This window comes from Lemur catta, chromosome 8 (assembly GCF_020740605.2).
Source record: "Lemur catta isolate mLemCat1 chromosome 8, mLemCat1.pri, whole genome shotgun sequence".
Classification (NCBI taxonomy): domain Eukaryota; kingdom Metazoa; phylum Chordata; class Mammalia; order Primates; family Lemuridae; genus Lemur; species Lemur catta.
Window position 1 is genome coordinate 16,835,280 of NC_059135.1, and position 16,679 is coordinate 16,851,958.

Genomic DNA, 16,679 nt, shown 5'->3' on the forward strand with positions numbered 1-16,679 from the left:
AAAAGAAGGGCCTACTGTTGATTCATGGTTAGTCTGTTCACTGCTGCCCCCACCCCACACTGTTCCTTACATATCCAGCTTTGTTTTGCAATGCCTGAGACCCAGTGCTGTTGACTGGGAATCAAAGGCTCCAGTGTGTGGCTGGCCATGAAGAACAATTATTTGTTTATGTGTCTGACTCCCCAGCCAGACTATGAGCTCCTTGAGGGCAGTGAACCCTGTCTTATCCTTAGGACACAGCCCACTATTTGGCATATTCAATGATTTTGTTTAATGATTGAATTATTAATGATGGTTAATATTTATTGAGCACTTCCTATGTGCCAGGCTCTATAATTGAGCATTTTACACGCATTATCTCATTTAATCCTCATAATAACTCTATAATGTAGGTAAAGTTATTATTATATTTTTAGGAGACAGAGTCTTACTCTGTCACCCAGGCTGGAGTGCTGTGGCTTAATCATAGCTCACTTGACACCTCAACTCCTGGGCTCAAGCAATCCTCCCACTCAGCCTCCCTAGTAGCTGGGGCTACAGGCATGCACCACTATACCTGGCTAATTTTTGTTTTTTACAGAGATGGGAGTCTTGCTATGTTGCCCAGGCTGGTCTCAAATTCCAACCCTAAGTGATTCCCCTGCCTTGGCCTTCCAAAGTGCTGGGATTACAGGTGTGAGCCACCATGCCCAGCCTGCAGTTAGTATTACTATTCCCAATAAACAGAGAAACCAAGGTGGTTAGAGAGATGAAGTAATGGACCTGTGATTTGAGCATAAGCAGTTTAACTCCAGAACCCACACTGTTTTGCTGAAATAAAGTGCTTTTCCTGGTTGCCTTCAAGAAGCTGAGATTGTGTGGAATTCTCAAGAGAACAGAATTAATGTGTTACACACATTATCTCATTTTAACAATCCTTATGACAACCCTCATTGATAGGAATTACTTTACTCATTTTATAGTGAAAAAATTGAGGTTCAAAGAAATTAAGTCACTTGGCCAAGATCATAAAACAAACATGTAAGTGGTGGACTTATTTTCAAAATTAGGTCTCTAGATCCTGTGGTCTTTCACTATTCCATGCTAACCCTAGCTGTTCAGTCACTGGGCAGGTATCTGTTCTGCTGACTGTGTAAAAGTCCTTTTAAAGTTGTCCAGGACTGTTGGGAGCCTGAGAGTCTATTCCTAAAAGAGGAAACAGAGTGGAGAACAGGCAAAGGAGAATGGAAGAGTAGGATTTTATTTCTTTTTTATCCTTTAAAAAAAATAAAGCTATAATCCACATGCCATGAAATTTACTGAATAGTGTACACCAAGAATATATAACTCAGTGGTTTCAGTATATTCACAAGGTTGTGCAACCATAACTACTGTCTGATTCCAGAATATTTTCATTACTCCAGTTCTCTTGGGTATAAACCTAGGAGTAGAACTGCTGGGTCATGTAGTAACTCTATATTTAAATTTTCGAGTAACTGCTGAACTGTTTTCCATAGTGATTTATCTTTTATTAATAAACTTTTAAAATTGAAGTATAAGATGAATACAGAAAAGTACCCATAAGTGTACAGCTTTAAGAATTATTGCAAAATAAACATAGCTGTAAAACTGGCACCCAAATCACAAACTAGAAAATTTCCAGTACTCGGAAGCATCTCCTTGTTCCTTCCCAGTACTTACCACTTCCAAAGGGTAAGCACTGTCCTGACTTCTAGTATGATGGTTAATTTTGCTTATTTTTGAACTTCATATAAATGGAATCATATGGTATATACTCTTTTGTGTCTGACTTCTTTCACTCAACAAACTGTTAATGAAATTCATTCATGTTGCTGAATGTAACAGTATTATTTAAATTTTCATTTCTGTATAATATTTCATTGTAAGACTAACCACAGCTATTTATCTACCTTGTGTTGTGTATATACATAGGAATGAAATGGCTGAGTCATAGGTATGTATATGTTTAGATTTAGTAGATACTGCCACACCATTTTCCAAAATGACTATATCAATTTATACTCACACAAACAGTATATGAGAGTTCTGGTTGTACCACATCTTTGTCAATACTTGATATTATCTGCCTTTTTCCTTGTAGCTGTTATGGTGAATATATAGTGATGCCCTATTGTGGTTTTAATTTCCCCAGTGAGGTTATGTACATTTTCATGTAATTATTGGTCATTTAGATATGACTAGGCCTTTTGCCAATTTTCTATTGAGTTGTCTTTTTTCTTACTGAGAGTTTTTCATTTATTTTGAAAATGAGTCTTTTGTTGATTATATGTATTGCAAATATTTTCTCCCACTCTATAGCTTGCTTTTTTGCTCTCTTAAGTGTGTCTTTTGATGAGTGGAAGTTCCTGATTTTAATCTAATCCAATTTACCAATCTTTTCCTTTATGATTTGTGTCCTGTTAAGAAATCTTTACCTATCCAAGGTAATGAAGATCAGGCCCTTGTGGAGAGAGAGAGAGAGAGAGAGAGAGTGTGTGTGTGTGTGTGTGTGTGTGTGTGTGTGTAGGGAGCTGGTGCATCACCCTACAGAGGAAGCTTTCTCAGGGCAGAGAACACACTGTCACCCTACAGATAGGCAGGCAGCAGGCAGGGTGGGGGCAGGGAGCCCATGAGAACGCAGCCTTCATGGGCTGTGTTCCCAGCTGTCAAGCGTGTAATCTGGAGTGAAAGAGAATCCCTTTGGTGGTGGAGGTCCTATGGAGCATACTACAGGGTCCTCTAAATCACCTCTGTGCCCTACAGACCCAGCTGACTGTCCTTGTCCTCTCTTCTCCACTAAACAGGAAAAAAAAAAAAAATGAAATCTGCACTCCCGCACAGTGCTAGTGGCACAGGGCAGGGATCAAGAGCTTTCAGAGCCAGAATGCCTGCCTTACAGCGGTGGTTTTCTTTCTGTTATTAAACCTGATGCCTTTTTCTTTCCGATTTCTACCACATTGTTTCGTTTCCATTTGGGAAAAGGATGTTGAAGTGGCTGCACTGGAAGAGGTGCTAAACTAATGTTCAGACTGGTTGTCCCCCTGCTAGGCTGGTCAGAGCCCCCTCCCTGAGCCAGAGCTGACAGAGCTGTTTGTTCTTCTTGGAGAAGGAGTGGGAGTAGAGAAAAGAAGGAATGAGAGTTGCTACTGCCCTTTCTGAGGGGCCGTGAGGATCCGTCCCCCCTAGGAAACCACTTGCGTCCCCTGAGCCCCTTTGCTGCTCGTTAGTTGCTCTCCAGACTAGAAAGCCATGGTTTGTGCTGGGGCTGGGTGGGGCTCCAGGGACAGTTTAGGCTCTGGCCCTCCAAATGGGAGGGGCTGGTTATGGAGTGAGCAGAGGGCACAGCTCAGTCTGTACCATTCGCTTGTCACCTTGAGAAGTTCCACCTTGTCTAGCAAAACCTCCTTTCAGAGGCAGCCACCACAAAGGGCTCTTATGAGAGCAGCTGCCCCCGCCCCCACCTCCACTTCCACTCCCTTTACCATTATTTTTCTTGTGGGGCAGAGCTGAGGGGCCTTCCTGCTATGACTCTGAGGGGCTGTACTTGTTTTAAAAGGAGATTCAGAGTCTAGAGCTTCCCCATACCAGAGATTCATTTCTCTGATTTTCCAGTACACTTGGAGGATACTCAAGGGGTGAAGTAAGGCTTTCCTTCTCTAGAGAGCATTTTGTCTTTTCTCTCTCTCGGCCTGTTGAGCTATCTGGAGATTTAACAAAGTCGGTGAGAGCTAGCTTCTAGTGCTACTTACTAGACCTCGGAACAGGGACCAACTTCCTTACAGGGGTCAGGGGTGGGAGGGAGAAATGGATGTCTCGTTGGGTGATTCTAAAGGCATTTTGGTTCAGGTGTAGGTTCTAGAGTTCAACTTTCTGGGTCTTCTACTTCCCCATTCTGCTGTTATCTTGGTCAAGTTACTTAATATCTTTGAGCCTTTTTTTCCTTGTATATAAAATGGGAATGATTTTAGTGCCTAGCTGATAGGGTTACTGTGAAGGTTAATTGAGGTAATTTATTAAAATTTATAGCCTGGTACCTAGCACATAGAAAGCATTTAAGAAGTTAGTTGATCTCACTAATATTATTCGAGCCTTCAGTTTGGACCTCTCTTCTTGGTCTTTCTTCCCATCCCCCTCCTCTTTTGACTGTGCAGTCCAGGGAGCTAAGCAGGGCCTCAAGCTGAACCAGAAAAATCTGAATAGTGTAAGTAGGACCTGGACTTTATCTCAAATTGTTGTGAACTCTGTGTCTTATCTTGCTCCATTGTATTTCCAGCCTCATGAGAGAGAGTGAAGCAGCAAGATTATCCCAATTCGGAGGGAGGCCACAAAGAAAGTGATTTACTAGTAGTGACTTGACTAGATTGTATACATGCATGCATCCATGCCACCTTGTTTTAAAATGGGGGAGGGGCAAGATGGACTATAATTTAATTAATTTGCAAGGTCCCTAAACTGTAATTAATTTGCAAGGTCCCTAAACATAAGACCAAGTTCAGGCTTCTCTGTGTTCTTTTTCCTTATAGTCCAGCACTGAGTGGATGCTCAGGGGCTGGGGGCTAGTCACAGAGCATGGCAAGACCAGCAGCGGCAGGCAGAATGGTCAGGGAAGGCCTTCTTGTGGGCACAGACCCAAACAAAGCTGAATCAGACCAAACACAGGAGTGGGGTCAGCTGTCTCCTTGATTGCACATACAGACCTTCAAGGGCAGTGTGCCTTGTGTACTTAGGGTACTGTGTTCTCTCCCCAGTCACAAAGCTTTCTATCAGTAAACTGATAGAGCTGTATTCTATGAGGGACAAAGAGCAGGCCCCCTCAGGGTTGGATCTTGCCTGGAACTCAGAGACAGCTCAGCCACATGAAAATTTGGATGAGGAAATGAGGAGAAAGGAGAGTGAAATGGTTATCTTTTTAAAATCTGGAAATCACTCACAGATTTTTCTGTCCCATTAATGTGTTTTCTCTCAGACTCTGAGGAAACTATGAGATTAATCCCATCAAAAATCATTTGGCTATTACTTTTTGGATGACGTATCTCCAGGTCATGTTTTTCTGTTTTTCAAATAGCCCATATTGAGTGTGTATTACTTAAAAATGGAAATGACATAGCAGAGCATTTTGCACAAGTCACAGTAGGAAGCAGGAAATGGTGGTGAGGAGTTCCTGGCTGAAGCATTGTTGGAGAAGTTGGGCTATGTGGAATACTTCTGCTAAAATTCTGTGGGAAGCAATCTGCTTGTGCTTTGTGTGCCTGTGGAGAGAGAGGTAGCTTTACTCTCCACTGTTATACCTGCCCCCCAAAAGGGACTGGAGAGAATGAAGGTGAAACCTTGGCCTCTTGGATAGATCCTGAAGAATTGGGAGAATAACAGATCTTTGAGAAGCAACAAAAGCTGTTTTGAGGGGGTAAGGAGATATAATACATACTGAGCATGTGCCTTTTGCAAATATCATCTCATATAAGCCTTCCATCAGTCTCATAAAAGTAAGTGTTAGTCTCCTCATTTTTCTGGTGAGGGAACATAGGCTAAAAGAGGTTAGCAACGTAGCTGATAACTGGCAAAGCCAGGATTTAAACCCAGGGCCTTCTGATACAAAAGCTGTGATGCCTTGGTCTTTGCTAGAGACTGAGGAGTAGCCCAGTATGGTGATGCTGGACAGTGCACTACCTACAGGTTACTAGCTAGATTTCCATGACTCGGTCTCCCTGATCTGAGCCCTGACTACTCACTGAATTGTTAGACAGTCATACGCTTTGGGATACCAGTGGAGAAAAGTTAACACAGATCCTCCTCGACTTACAATGGGGTTATGTCCCAATAAGCCCATCCTAAAGTTGAAAATATTCTAAGTCGAAAGTACATTTTTGACTTATGACATTTTAATTTTCTTTTCTTTTTTTTTTGAGACAGAGTCTCACTCTGTTGCCCGGGCTAGAGTGCCGTCTATATATATATATATTTTTAGTTGTCCAGCTAATTTCTTTCTATTTTTTTTTTAGTAGAGATGGGGTCTTGCTCTTGCTCAGGCTGATCTCGAACTCCTGAGCTCAAACAATCTGCCCACCTCGCTCCTAGAGAGCTAAGATTACAGGCCTGAGTCATCACGCCCGGCTGACATTTTCATTTTCAATGGATTTACCCAGAGGTACCCCCAATTGTAAGTCGAGGGACTTGCTTTCACATCATCAGTAAAGCAGAAAAATTTTAAGTCAGGGACCATCTGTAATTGGATCAGACCCTGCTTTCTCTATGTACTTTGTCATTAGGATATTTATTGAGCCCTCTTGGTTCAATGTGCCTTGCAAAGGGAAGGAACAGACATTTCTGTGGGACTTACTCTGTTCTCTCATTTAATCCTTTCACAAACTCTGTGATGTTCCTGTTGTTAGTCTCAGGCCTCCTTCCCCCAGCTCCCAATAGCTCTCTCTCCCTGCCTTCCCTTCTCTCTCCCAAAATAAGACACTAAGTATAATAACCTGCCCAAAGTGTCACAGCTCACAGATAAAAGACCACCTTAGGTACAAATCCAAGTCTATGAGACTCTAAAGCCAGAACTTAAAGTACATTTTACTTCTCCCTTTTTTTTCCGCCCCTTAGAATTTCTTTCCTACTTTCTGGATAGTCTTGCTTCTTCCTCTTTGAGTGATAAGCCACTTTCAACTTTCTTTCTTTCTTTTTTTTTTTTTTTTGAGACAGAGTCTCACTCTGTTGCCTGGGCTAAAGTGCCGTGGCATCAGCCTAGCTCACAGCAACCTCAAACTCCTGGGCTCAAGCGATCCTTCTGCCTCAGCCTCCCAGTAGCTGGGACTACAGGCATGCGCCACCATGCCCGGCTAATTTTTTCTATATATATTTTTAGTTGTCCAGCTAATTTCTTTCTATTTTTAGTAGAGACAGGTCTCGCTGTTGCTCAGGCTGGTCTCGAACTCCTGAGCTCAAACGACCCACCCGCCTTGGCCTCCCAGAGTGCTAGGATTACAGGCGTGAGCCACCGCACCCGGCCCTCAACTTTCTTTTTTTAAACCTTGATGCTTTCCTTCAGCAGTGGGTTCACTTTTCCTTCTGACTCTCACCCTTTTATAAGCTAGGTCTATGTTATGGATCCAGAGGCCATTTCAGGTTATCTTTAATTTAGGGGTTTCATTTTAGGTTTCTGGATCATTCCTTTGTAGCATCTACCTTATTCCCTAGAGTGGAGTCATCCTTGACTCCTCTCATATCCTACACCCTGTCCATCAGCTTGAAGGTATGTTGGCCATACCTGCAAATCCATCCAGGATCTCATCCCTTCTCACCACCCCCACTGCTGCCACCCTGGTCCAAGCCACCCTCATCTCTCACCTGATTATTGTAGCAGCCTCCCAACAGGTCTGCCTGCTTCTTCTCTTGCCCTTTTACACTCACAATGATCCTTTTAAAATGTAAGTCAGATCATTTCTCTCTTTTGCTCATAAGCTCTAGTGGTTTGTCATCTTACAGAATAAAAGATAATGTGCTGCATTACTTCATGATTTCAAATAAACACAGACACACATCCACATAGCTGCCTTGCTTTTCCTCTGATGTAGGGTAAGCATCTAATTTATCATTCAAATTAAGACATTTATAAGAGAGAAAGGGAGCTCTATTAATAATTAAATTGGGACAATAAACATACACTGGGACTGTCCCAGGCAAATTGGGAATCCGGTCGCTTGACCCAGATAACCACGTGGATCATTCTCTCACTTCAGGTCTTTTTGAAATGTCACCCTCTTAGTGAGGCCTGCCTTCACCTCTGTTTAAAATTATAACACATTACTGCCCTCATTCCATATCCCTTTGCTGATTCATTTTTCTCCATGGTACTGTCACCATCTGACAGAGTGTAAGTTTTAATTAGCTATATATTAATATTTGTTGATCTCCCCTCTAGAATGTAAACTTCAAGAGGGCAGGATTTTTAACTCTTTTGTTCAATACCCTATATTCTGAGCATCTAAATAGTCTTGAACACCATAGTAGATGGTCAGTAAATATTTGTAAAATATGAATGGATTGGCAGAGGGGGAGTTGTATTTCTTGAAGAGTCTTTCTCATTAGAGTCCTCTTCCTCAGTCATTCTGTTGTTCCTTTCTCTTTATTTTGCCAAATCTTCCTGCAATTTGAGACCTTAGGAGAGTTTTCTAATGTGCTCTTATCCCTAAGAAACGCTAATGATAAACATTACCACGATTTCCTAAACTGAGACTTGGGCTCCCTTGGGAAGGAAGTTTGTATCCAGACCAGCGGTGTTTGCCACATTGCAAGAGGGAGGAGAGGAATTTTTACCCTTAGGGAAGTCACGTGTTGGGGGCCCTGCCCTGGCGGTTGTGATATTGTGACAGTCGGTGCCAGGCCCTTGGGGCTGTGCCAGTTTCTGGGGCTGGTGCCAGAATCAAAGACCTGTTCAGGCTGATGCTGGAGAGCTCCAGTGAGTTTGTTTTCCCTTTTTCTTCTGTTTGTTAAATCTGTATCCTCAGACTGCGAGCCCATATTTATAGGGCAAGCAGTAGTATATCAGGGTCTGGCCTTTCCTTACCCAGGATTATAAAAGTTTCTCTTCTTCTTCTTTTTTTTTTTTTTTTTTTGAGTCAGGGTATCTCTGTCACCCAGGCTGGAATGCAGTGGCCTGATCATAGCTCACTGCAACCTTCAACTCCTGGGCTCAAGTGATCCTCCCGCCTCGGCCTCCTAAGTAGCTGGGACTACAGGCACACGCCACCATACCCAGCTAATTTTTTTTTTTTTTTGAGACGAGGTCTTGCTATGTTGTCCAGGCTGGTGTCCAACTCCTGGCCTTAAGCAATCCTCCTGCCTTAGCCTCCCAAAGTGCTGGGATTACAGACATGAGCCACAGCACAGGTCTAAAAGTTTCTTTTCTGAAACAGTCTCAGAGGAAAGGAGGGATGAGAGTAGGGAGGTGAGGCAAACCACTTAATTGTAGTTGCAAGTGGCAATTGGGATCTCTCCAACAAATCCTGAGGGAGTCTTAGAATTTCTGGACCACTGGGAATGAGTTTCAGACTTGATGAAGATGAGAGTTATGGGAAGTTTAGGCCATAGGAACCAAGATGGGCTGCAGTAGGGACATGAAGGGGAAATAAAAGGCCCTATAGGATTTCTGTAACTTTGGTTTTCCTAAAGTTTCTGATATGGCTGTATAGCAGGATCCAAAGTCTTAGTGAGTTGGGGATGGGACAGTAAAATAGATCTCGTGGCTTTGTACCAGAAGTAAGTAGTCAAGAAATACTCAAAAAGTTTAAGTCAATGTAACAGAGAACCTGAAAAGGGAAACCTAGAGGAAGCTTCTGATTCATCATCATTGTATCAATATTAGTTTGGAGCTAGGGAAGCTTTGGCAAACAGTTACATAGTAGAGAAAGCCACTTTATGAAACAGAAGGAAATCCCCAAGGGTGCAACCTTAATTCAGAAAACGAAGTCTTTCGCAATCAATCTAGTGAGTGTGAACTTAGCTGTCTAGTCTCATTTCCCATGAGATATATCCATGGGATATATCCAGTGGATATATCCACTGTCTTTTCACATCTTTGTGCCTCACAGACTTCCAGCACTCTCATAATCTAACTTTGCAAGGCTTTCCTTGATGTCACCACCTCTGAAGCTCTTTGCAGGACTCTTAGTCAAAATTTATCCGTTTCTTCTTCTCTGGGTTCCTGTTACCCTTTGTTTATCACTGTTTTAGCAAGTCACAGAAAACAGAACAAAAACAAGACAACGTGTATCTACCTATTTCCCGCATGCAAATATGAACTCTGAGGTAGGGATGCTTGACTTGTTTATCTTTGCGTTAACTCAGACCTATTATGAAGAGGGAAGGATTGCTGCACCTGTTTCCCCTGCCCCCAGTCCTGCAGTGCTTGGCTTACAGTAGAATCTCAATAACCTTTTTACTGACTAGAATTGATTCTGGCTTAATCAGATGAACACGTTATATGAATAGGCTGACCTGACTCTTCTTTCCCGCCCCGCTCTGGGCAGTGACCCGCTTTGTGGCCGGTACATTGTGCTCCTGGCTCAATCGTACTTATAGCAGGGGGTACTGTTTGCTTTGCTTAGTCCTGACTCCAGCTTTCTCCCTTTGATCTCTGCCGCCTGCCCCAGCCAGCCCCTGCCATTGTCCTGCACGGGGAGCTAATGTTTCTGCTTCCCAAGCTCAGGCCTCTCTACCTCTCTTCCCTAGCATATTCTGAGATGCCCAAGGAATCCATGATGATAAGAAATAGCTAGAATGGGATTAAGGGTATGGCTTCTCAGCCACTCAGGTTTCCAGTCTAGACCACCTGCCTCCTTTTTTCTTGTCACCTTAGGGAGTTTGTTCCTTAGCTGGATGGTAGAGGATTTGGGATGTGAGGGATTGTAGGCTGTGATCCTGGGAAAGGCTGGACTGCTCTTTTGACTAAAATTCTGTTGTTCAGAGAAATAAATAGAGTTGTTATTATATGTGTAAGCTCTGAAGTCAGACTGCCTGGATTCTAATCCCGCTCCACCACTTACTAGCTTTGACTAAGTACCTTAGCCAGATAGGGTCAGCTAGTGCCTACTATGTTCATTCCTTCCCAAGTAGTTATTAATCCCCTATCATGGGCTAGGGGATGTTCTAGAGGCCAGGGAAATAGTAGTAAATAAGACAAAAGCAGGTTAATACACTTGAAGTTCTTAGGGCAGTGCTTAGCACATAGTGAGTACTCGGCAAATATAGCAATATTCTGTTCCTAGTACTTTTCTGAGAATAGATACCCTGGTGGGATATCTTCGCCAGCAACTGCAGGACCAGATCTCTCTGAGAAGGGGAAGGATAGAGAAAGGGCCATTAGGTCCAGGGCAGCACTGGTTTTAATGGCCTTTTCACTTCTGGTGCTTCATTTCGAGGTTAAATACACAAGCTGGGTAAAGATGACTCTGGGAAATTTATGCGTCTGTTTAGTTCCATAGACAGGGGAAATGGCCCTAGACTGCCTCGTTCTACCTAACCCATTTGAAAAGACAGCACACTGCCTACCAAGCTGTGTATGAGTGACCCTAAGCGAGGCTACATTTCTTGGGCAATATGAAGGGAGATCCTAGAGACTCAAGATACGAGGAAGGAGAACAGCTGTTCCCCTCTCCACTAGCAGGGCTCTCTGGCTACAGATGAGAAGACCTTCTTTTCGGGGGGCGTGGCTTGGGGGTTAGAGAGCTGAGCCTGGGAAGGAGAGTGAGACAGGGTGGAAGTGGTGTGGCCTGACAGTCGGCCTCCCCCATTTCAGTACGTTCCTCAGAGAGCACTGGGGAAGAGGGCTCTGCACTCCTGAGTGATAACTGCCCGAGGCAAGTTTGGACTCAAGGCTCCTGGTTCAATGTCTGTAGTTTCCAGTGACAGTCTGAGCCTGGTACAGTCATTATGGGGGTAGGGTTGAAGTAAAAAAGTATGTGACATTTCCTGGGGATCAACAAGCTTTTCAGCCACCTCCACACTCAAGGGAAGATAAGTGCATAATCCTGACTGTGGTTCAGCACCTGCTTCCCTGCCCCTCATACTTTCTCTTTCATTCTTCTCCCACAGAGGGTTTTCAGAAATGAATGCCCTTGTAGAAAAAAAAAGGTGCCCTTGACATGAGATATGGGCCAATCCAGGATTCTTGGGTGGGTTCCCATGTGAGCTGCCAACATGGCTGCTCTTGGGGACCGGCTAACTGGGCTGGAAACCATGATGATTTGCACACATAGGGACAGGTGACGTCGTTCTGGGCCCTTTCCAAGATTCTAAAGTGCAGCCAGGTTTGGAATCGCAGGACACCATACTCTTTCATCTCATTTTTATTGTACTTTGTTCAGTCTTCAGCTATTACTTCAACTCAGTTCAGCCAAGTATATGAAACTACAACTAGGCAAAGCATTTTGCTGTGGATATAAATCCACAGTTCATTCCATGGTGAAGGAAACAGATAAATATAATGTACTTATAGCAGTGTTTCTCAGTCCTTTTTTCATTATCACTTCCCTAAGGAACCTTTTGAGACTTTTTTTCCCCTAGTCACCCACTCTCAGGAAATTTTAATGCCACAGATATACCAAAAATCTGTTTATGTACCGTGTGTTTATCTGTGCTTTATATTTTAAAAGAGTGTGTTTTTTCACCCCTCAAAAACCAGTTTTCACCCCTTTGGGGACAATATCACCCCCATTGAGAGTGTGGATTCTAGTAAAGCACAATGGGATTTTAGTGGGGAATATAAAATGGCAGGTGGGCCTCAGAAGCTCTGCCGACTTTATTTCTCCCAGCTCCTCTGACTGAGCGACACAACTGCATGATTTTTTCTTGTCTGTCGGTCTGTCATTCCCGTTTTGCTCTCTCTCCCCTGTCCTGGATTTTATCCTTTTTCTCTCTCTAGTGTGGAAGTTTAGGAATCTGTACAAAATAGTACTCTGTATAACTCAGGGACAATGTAGGAAAGGTGATTTTCTAAAACTGCCCTCTGAGAAGTCATCCCTTTGGAAGAAAGAGCCTAGAGACCTATGAGGTACTCATGGGAAAACATGGTAGACCTAAGGATTGGGGGAAATGTTTGGAGTTGCCCTTCAGAGGAGAAGACCTCCCAAGAAGTCCTTATATTGGTCCCAACAGGCTTGGGTGTGGACGCCCTCTGTTGGATGTAACTGCTTTATATAAATGTGTTCCGGGGGTAGTGCCATTTCTGCCAGTGGGATCAGATCTCTTTTCGCTGACTATATACAGTGTAACCAGTGACAGCATCTTCTTTCCTCTACAGAAACTACCAGAGGCATGCAGCATCGGTGATGGAAGACCCTTTGTCCTGGATCTGCAGAGTCTCTATGTGGCAGTCACCAAACAAGAGGTCCAAGTGGGACAGAAGCATCAAGACACTGGTGAGTACCCAGAGGTGCCTGGTATGCCTGAGGTTAGAGTTAGGGTCTAGCTTCGTGCTGTCCAATATGATTGCTCTAGCCATGTGTGACTATTTAAATTTAAATGAATAAAAAATTAAAAATTTATTTCCTCATTTGCACTAGCCATATTTCAAGTACTCAGGGTAGCCACATGAGGCTAGCGACTACCAAGTTGGACAGTGCAGATACAGAACATTTCCATCACTGTAGCAAGTTCTGTTAGATGGCACTGGTGTAGGTGGTCAGGAGGGTTAGTGAGAGAACCAGGAGAAAGATTAATCTCCCTACCTGAGACGTGTCAGGGAATGTGTAGAAAAACAGTTGGCTATTCTGAGTCAAGGAAACTCTTATCCTACCTGTGGAAAGTGGGCTTGGGAAGTCTTCATTGTGTAATAGAAACAGGGCTTTCTGCAAGGCATCTGGAAATCCAGCCCAAACCCTGGCGTTTATCAGAATGCTTGAAAAATGCTATTGTCCTCCTGGTAAGAAGAAGGAATTTATCGCTATCTTCTGTTGATCGTTCTGATTTCAGGAGACCCTCAGACCTCAAGCAGTACCTTCCTGCAAGGAGTCGATAGCCAGTTTCTTAACCAGCCAGAACAACCGGTCTCCTCAGCACCAGCCCTCTCAGCACTGCAGAAAGAGCCCACAGTGAGTCATGAGCAGCTTCCTGGGTGGCGTTCTGAGAGCTGGAGGAGTTGACATCTATAGCCCCTGAGCCAGTGGTTCCTGTAATTGCTACTTAGTTGACACTGCCTCAACAATATTGAGGGATATTTGTGACCAGGCATCCAAATTGTGATGTCTAGATGGAGAGTCATGGTCTGTCACATCTTTCCCTGCTGTCTCCTCTCTGCAGTTCTAGTACTAAATGATGCACCTCGACTCCCTTTTCACTTTATCCCACTCCCAGTGGTGGTCTGTGAGGTGGTTCACTGGGGGAGAAGGGACATATGCATCCCCTGCTCAGAGTCTTATATCACAATTACTGACTGACATAGACTTCAAAACACCCATGTCAGATACTTCAAGAAGGTCTCATCCTAACTAGGAGCCATGAGAAGAAGAAAGTTCCTTTCCTAAATTAAGTGGAACTGCTTCAAAACCCCTATTAACTTGGGTTCCTTTTTTTCTAGGGTACTTCAGGCCCTACGCAGAGACCTCAGCTGTCAAAGCTCAAGAGGAAGAAGCCAAGGGGGCTCTTCAGTTAACCTGGCATGGTCTCAGCTGCTGAGGATGGCCTTGGAGAATAGCTTCCAAGCTTCTCCTTCAAAGGAGCTTGCATGACAGAAACATCTCTAAAACAGGGTTATACGGTCAGAATTCACTATAAGGGCAAGAGAACTGAAGTTCTTGTTGACAGGCCACCTGAATGAGGACTGTTAACCAAGGGAAGCTTGGCTCAACCCACTGGGCATTGGCCTTCCCTACTCAAGCGGAAGCCAGTCTCTGAGAATCTCATACCCTCCTCTCTTTTGGCGGAGGTTCTCTAGACCCAGGACCCTGCCATGGACTTTAGGCAGGTCAGCAAAAAGGCACGACATGCGCAGGAAGCCATGGCTATCTTTCTCAAGAGTCTCTAGCCAGTCCCAGAGACTCCTCAGAGACCCACTTCTCTCTTTAGTGTGGAATAAAAAGCACTCACACCCCCCTGCTTTTGAGATCACTTATTCTGTGAAACTCATAACCCACCTCACTTCACTGGGCTCCACCTCACTGTTATCTCTGGATGAGTCTGTGCCCTCAGTCCAATGCTTCGGATTCTTCTTAAACTTCTTTTCCGAGGCCTAAGCTAAGCCTCCATTCAGAAACTTTGATCTCAAGAATTCTCTTCATGGTGGGCACAAGACAGACCAGTGACTGCTGCTCTCCTATGCCAGACTTGGATATGTTTTTCTGTTTGTTTCCAAGGTGAGACAACAGGTTAAACCACAGTGTGGGATGAAATTACAAAGAGCTTCAAGCACTAGGGCCGACGTAGGTTCCCACTGGAGTGGGAGAAAAAGGAATTTTTACTTTCTTGTTCTCCACTCCACTTCAAATAACAGGTAACTAGAAGAACTAGGAAAGATAGGAAAAGATGACAGGAACAGGAAATGGCCACAGGAGTTCCCAGGGACAACAGAACGGGCCTCTAGAACTAATAGTGCCTAACAGGAAAAAATGCACAGGCTGCGAGAGATAGGCAGGATCTTAGACAGGAGAGTCGACTCTGCGTCACCCCAGAATTGGCAGCGTCTCCTGACCTTCTCTGCTAGGTTTTCCTCTGTAGGGAAGACCATCTGAAACTTTACCCTGTGGAGACAGGAACAAAAATAGAACTCATTCATGGGGAACTGGTAGGTAGGGGAAGGGGTCAGGAGCATAATACAGAGGCCTTCTCTGGTTTATTTACTTTGGATGGTCAGATGCCTCCGCATTCATATGTCTTCTGTAGCTGTGGGACTGGTGTTTCTGTCCTGATGTCTAGTCATGGGGAGGGGATGATCAAACAATAATAAAATAATTATTATAATAAGAAAAACAATAATAAACAACTAATGTTTATTGAGGAGTTAATGTATACTAGCTACTCTAATATGCACCTGACATTGAATCCTCACAACCTCGTATCAGGAAGACACTGCTAACCCAGTGGGAAATTGAGTTTTAAAGTGATTAAGTGACTTATCGAAGGTAATAAGTGACAGCCCGAATTTGAACCCAGACAGCATTACTATATACATTAATGAAAACATTTCCCAGAAGGATGTCAGGTCTTTCTTTCCAATCTTCCACTGTAACATCATTATCCTATGCTCCTGCCTCCTTTTAATAGGGTGCTGTACTGCCTGTGGGCTCTTCAAGGCACGATCCCTTGAAGACTCCAGGACTGACCGCCATGCCTTTCCCTGGTAGTAGAGTCTGAAAGCTCCACCAGGGCTCATTCCCAGTTGCTGCTGATAACTTTTCTTCACCACTAGACCACAGTCCCCCAGGGTGTGCCCTGTGGTCCTGATGGTCATCAAAGTGACTTGGGAACTGTGTAAAAGCAATCTGTCAGCTGGCTCGCTTTCTGCCTTAGTTTCTTTTCAGCCAATTTAGGTAGCCAGATTTCAGTGTCCACAGGGCGTGAGACTGTATGGAAAATGGAAAGGCCTCCCCGGCAAGCTTGGAGAGAAAATGGGTTCTTCACCCTGGATACTCCCTGTGCTCTCAGAGCACAGCCTCAACAGCAGGAATTTTTAATCACAGGGGACCCAGGGGCCTGTGAATCCCCTAAAATTGTAGGTAAAACCCTAGAAGCATAACTTTGTTCATGTTCTCAGAAGAATGTGTGACTTTTTAAAAAGGTTAAGAGTACACCTAGGAACCTTCCCACCGCTGCCCCCTTTATTCCCAAGGCTCGCTGCCTCCACCGGGGTTTTGCTTAAATAGGTCCTTAGAGAAACACTGCTGCCAGAGGCCCCGACTCAGGCATTCTTGCCCTGAAGCCCTTACCCCCAAAGCTAGGGGTGGTGGCTGAGAATCATTCATCCCAAGGCAGCTCCAGGGAAATCCCTGCTTTGACAAATTGGCCTAGCCAGGCTGTATTCCAGCCCTGCCCCCTGGCTTGGGCCCCTCCCTGAGGCCCCCAGCCTGGCCCAACCCCCACTCCACATGCACATAAAAGGGTCGAATTCTCGTGGCTGCTCCATAAATTTTATTCCGTAAATATTAGTTTTCCCTGTGTTTAATAAAGCAGTGGCCCACCTCCCCGCCTACCCG

At 44.2% G+C, this 16,679-nt stretch overlaps 1 protein-coding gene across 3 annotated transcripts in view; it reads left to right on the top strand.

Annotated features, from left to right (window-relative positions):
• The window catches only part of NHEJ1 (non-homologous end joining factor 1), an 81,350-nt gene extending 66,764 nt beyond the window's left edge, over nt 1-14,586 (top strand). For all 3 annotated transcript variants that reach the window (XM_045560037.1, XM_045560036.1, XM_045560038.1), the window contains 3 exons: nt 12,794-12,911; nt 13,465-13,583; nt 14,069-14,586. In XM_045560037.1, coding sequence (XP_045415993.1) covers nt 12,794-12,911; nt 13,465-13,583; nt 14,069-14,143 — 312 coding nt within the window. In that variant the 3' untranslated portion in view covers nt 14,144-14,586. The remainder of the gene's footprint in view (nt 1-12,793; nt 12,912-13,464; nt 13,584-14,068) is intronic.
• Nucleotides 14,587-16,679: the final 2,093 nt, after the last annotated feature.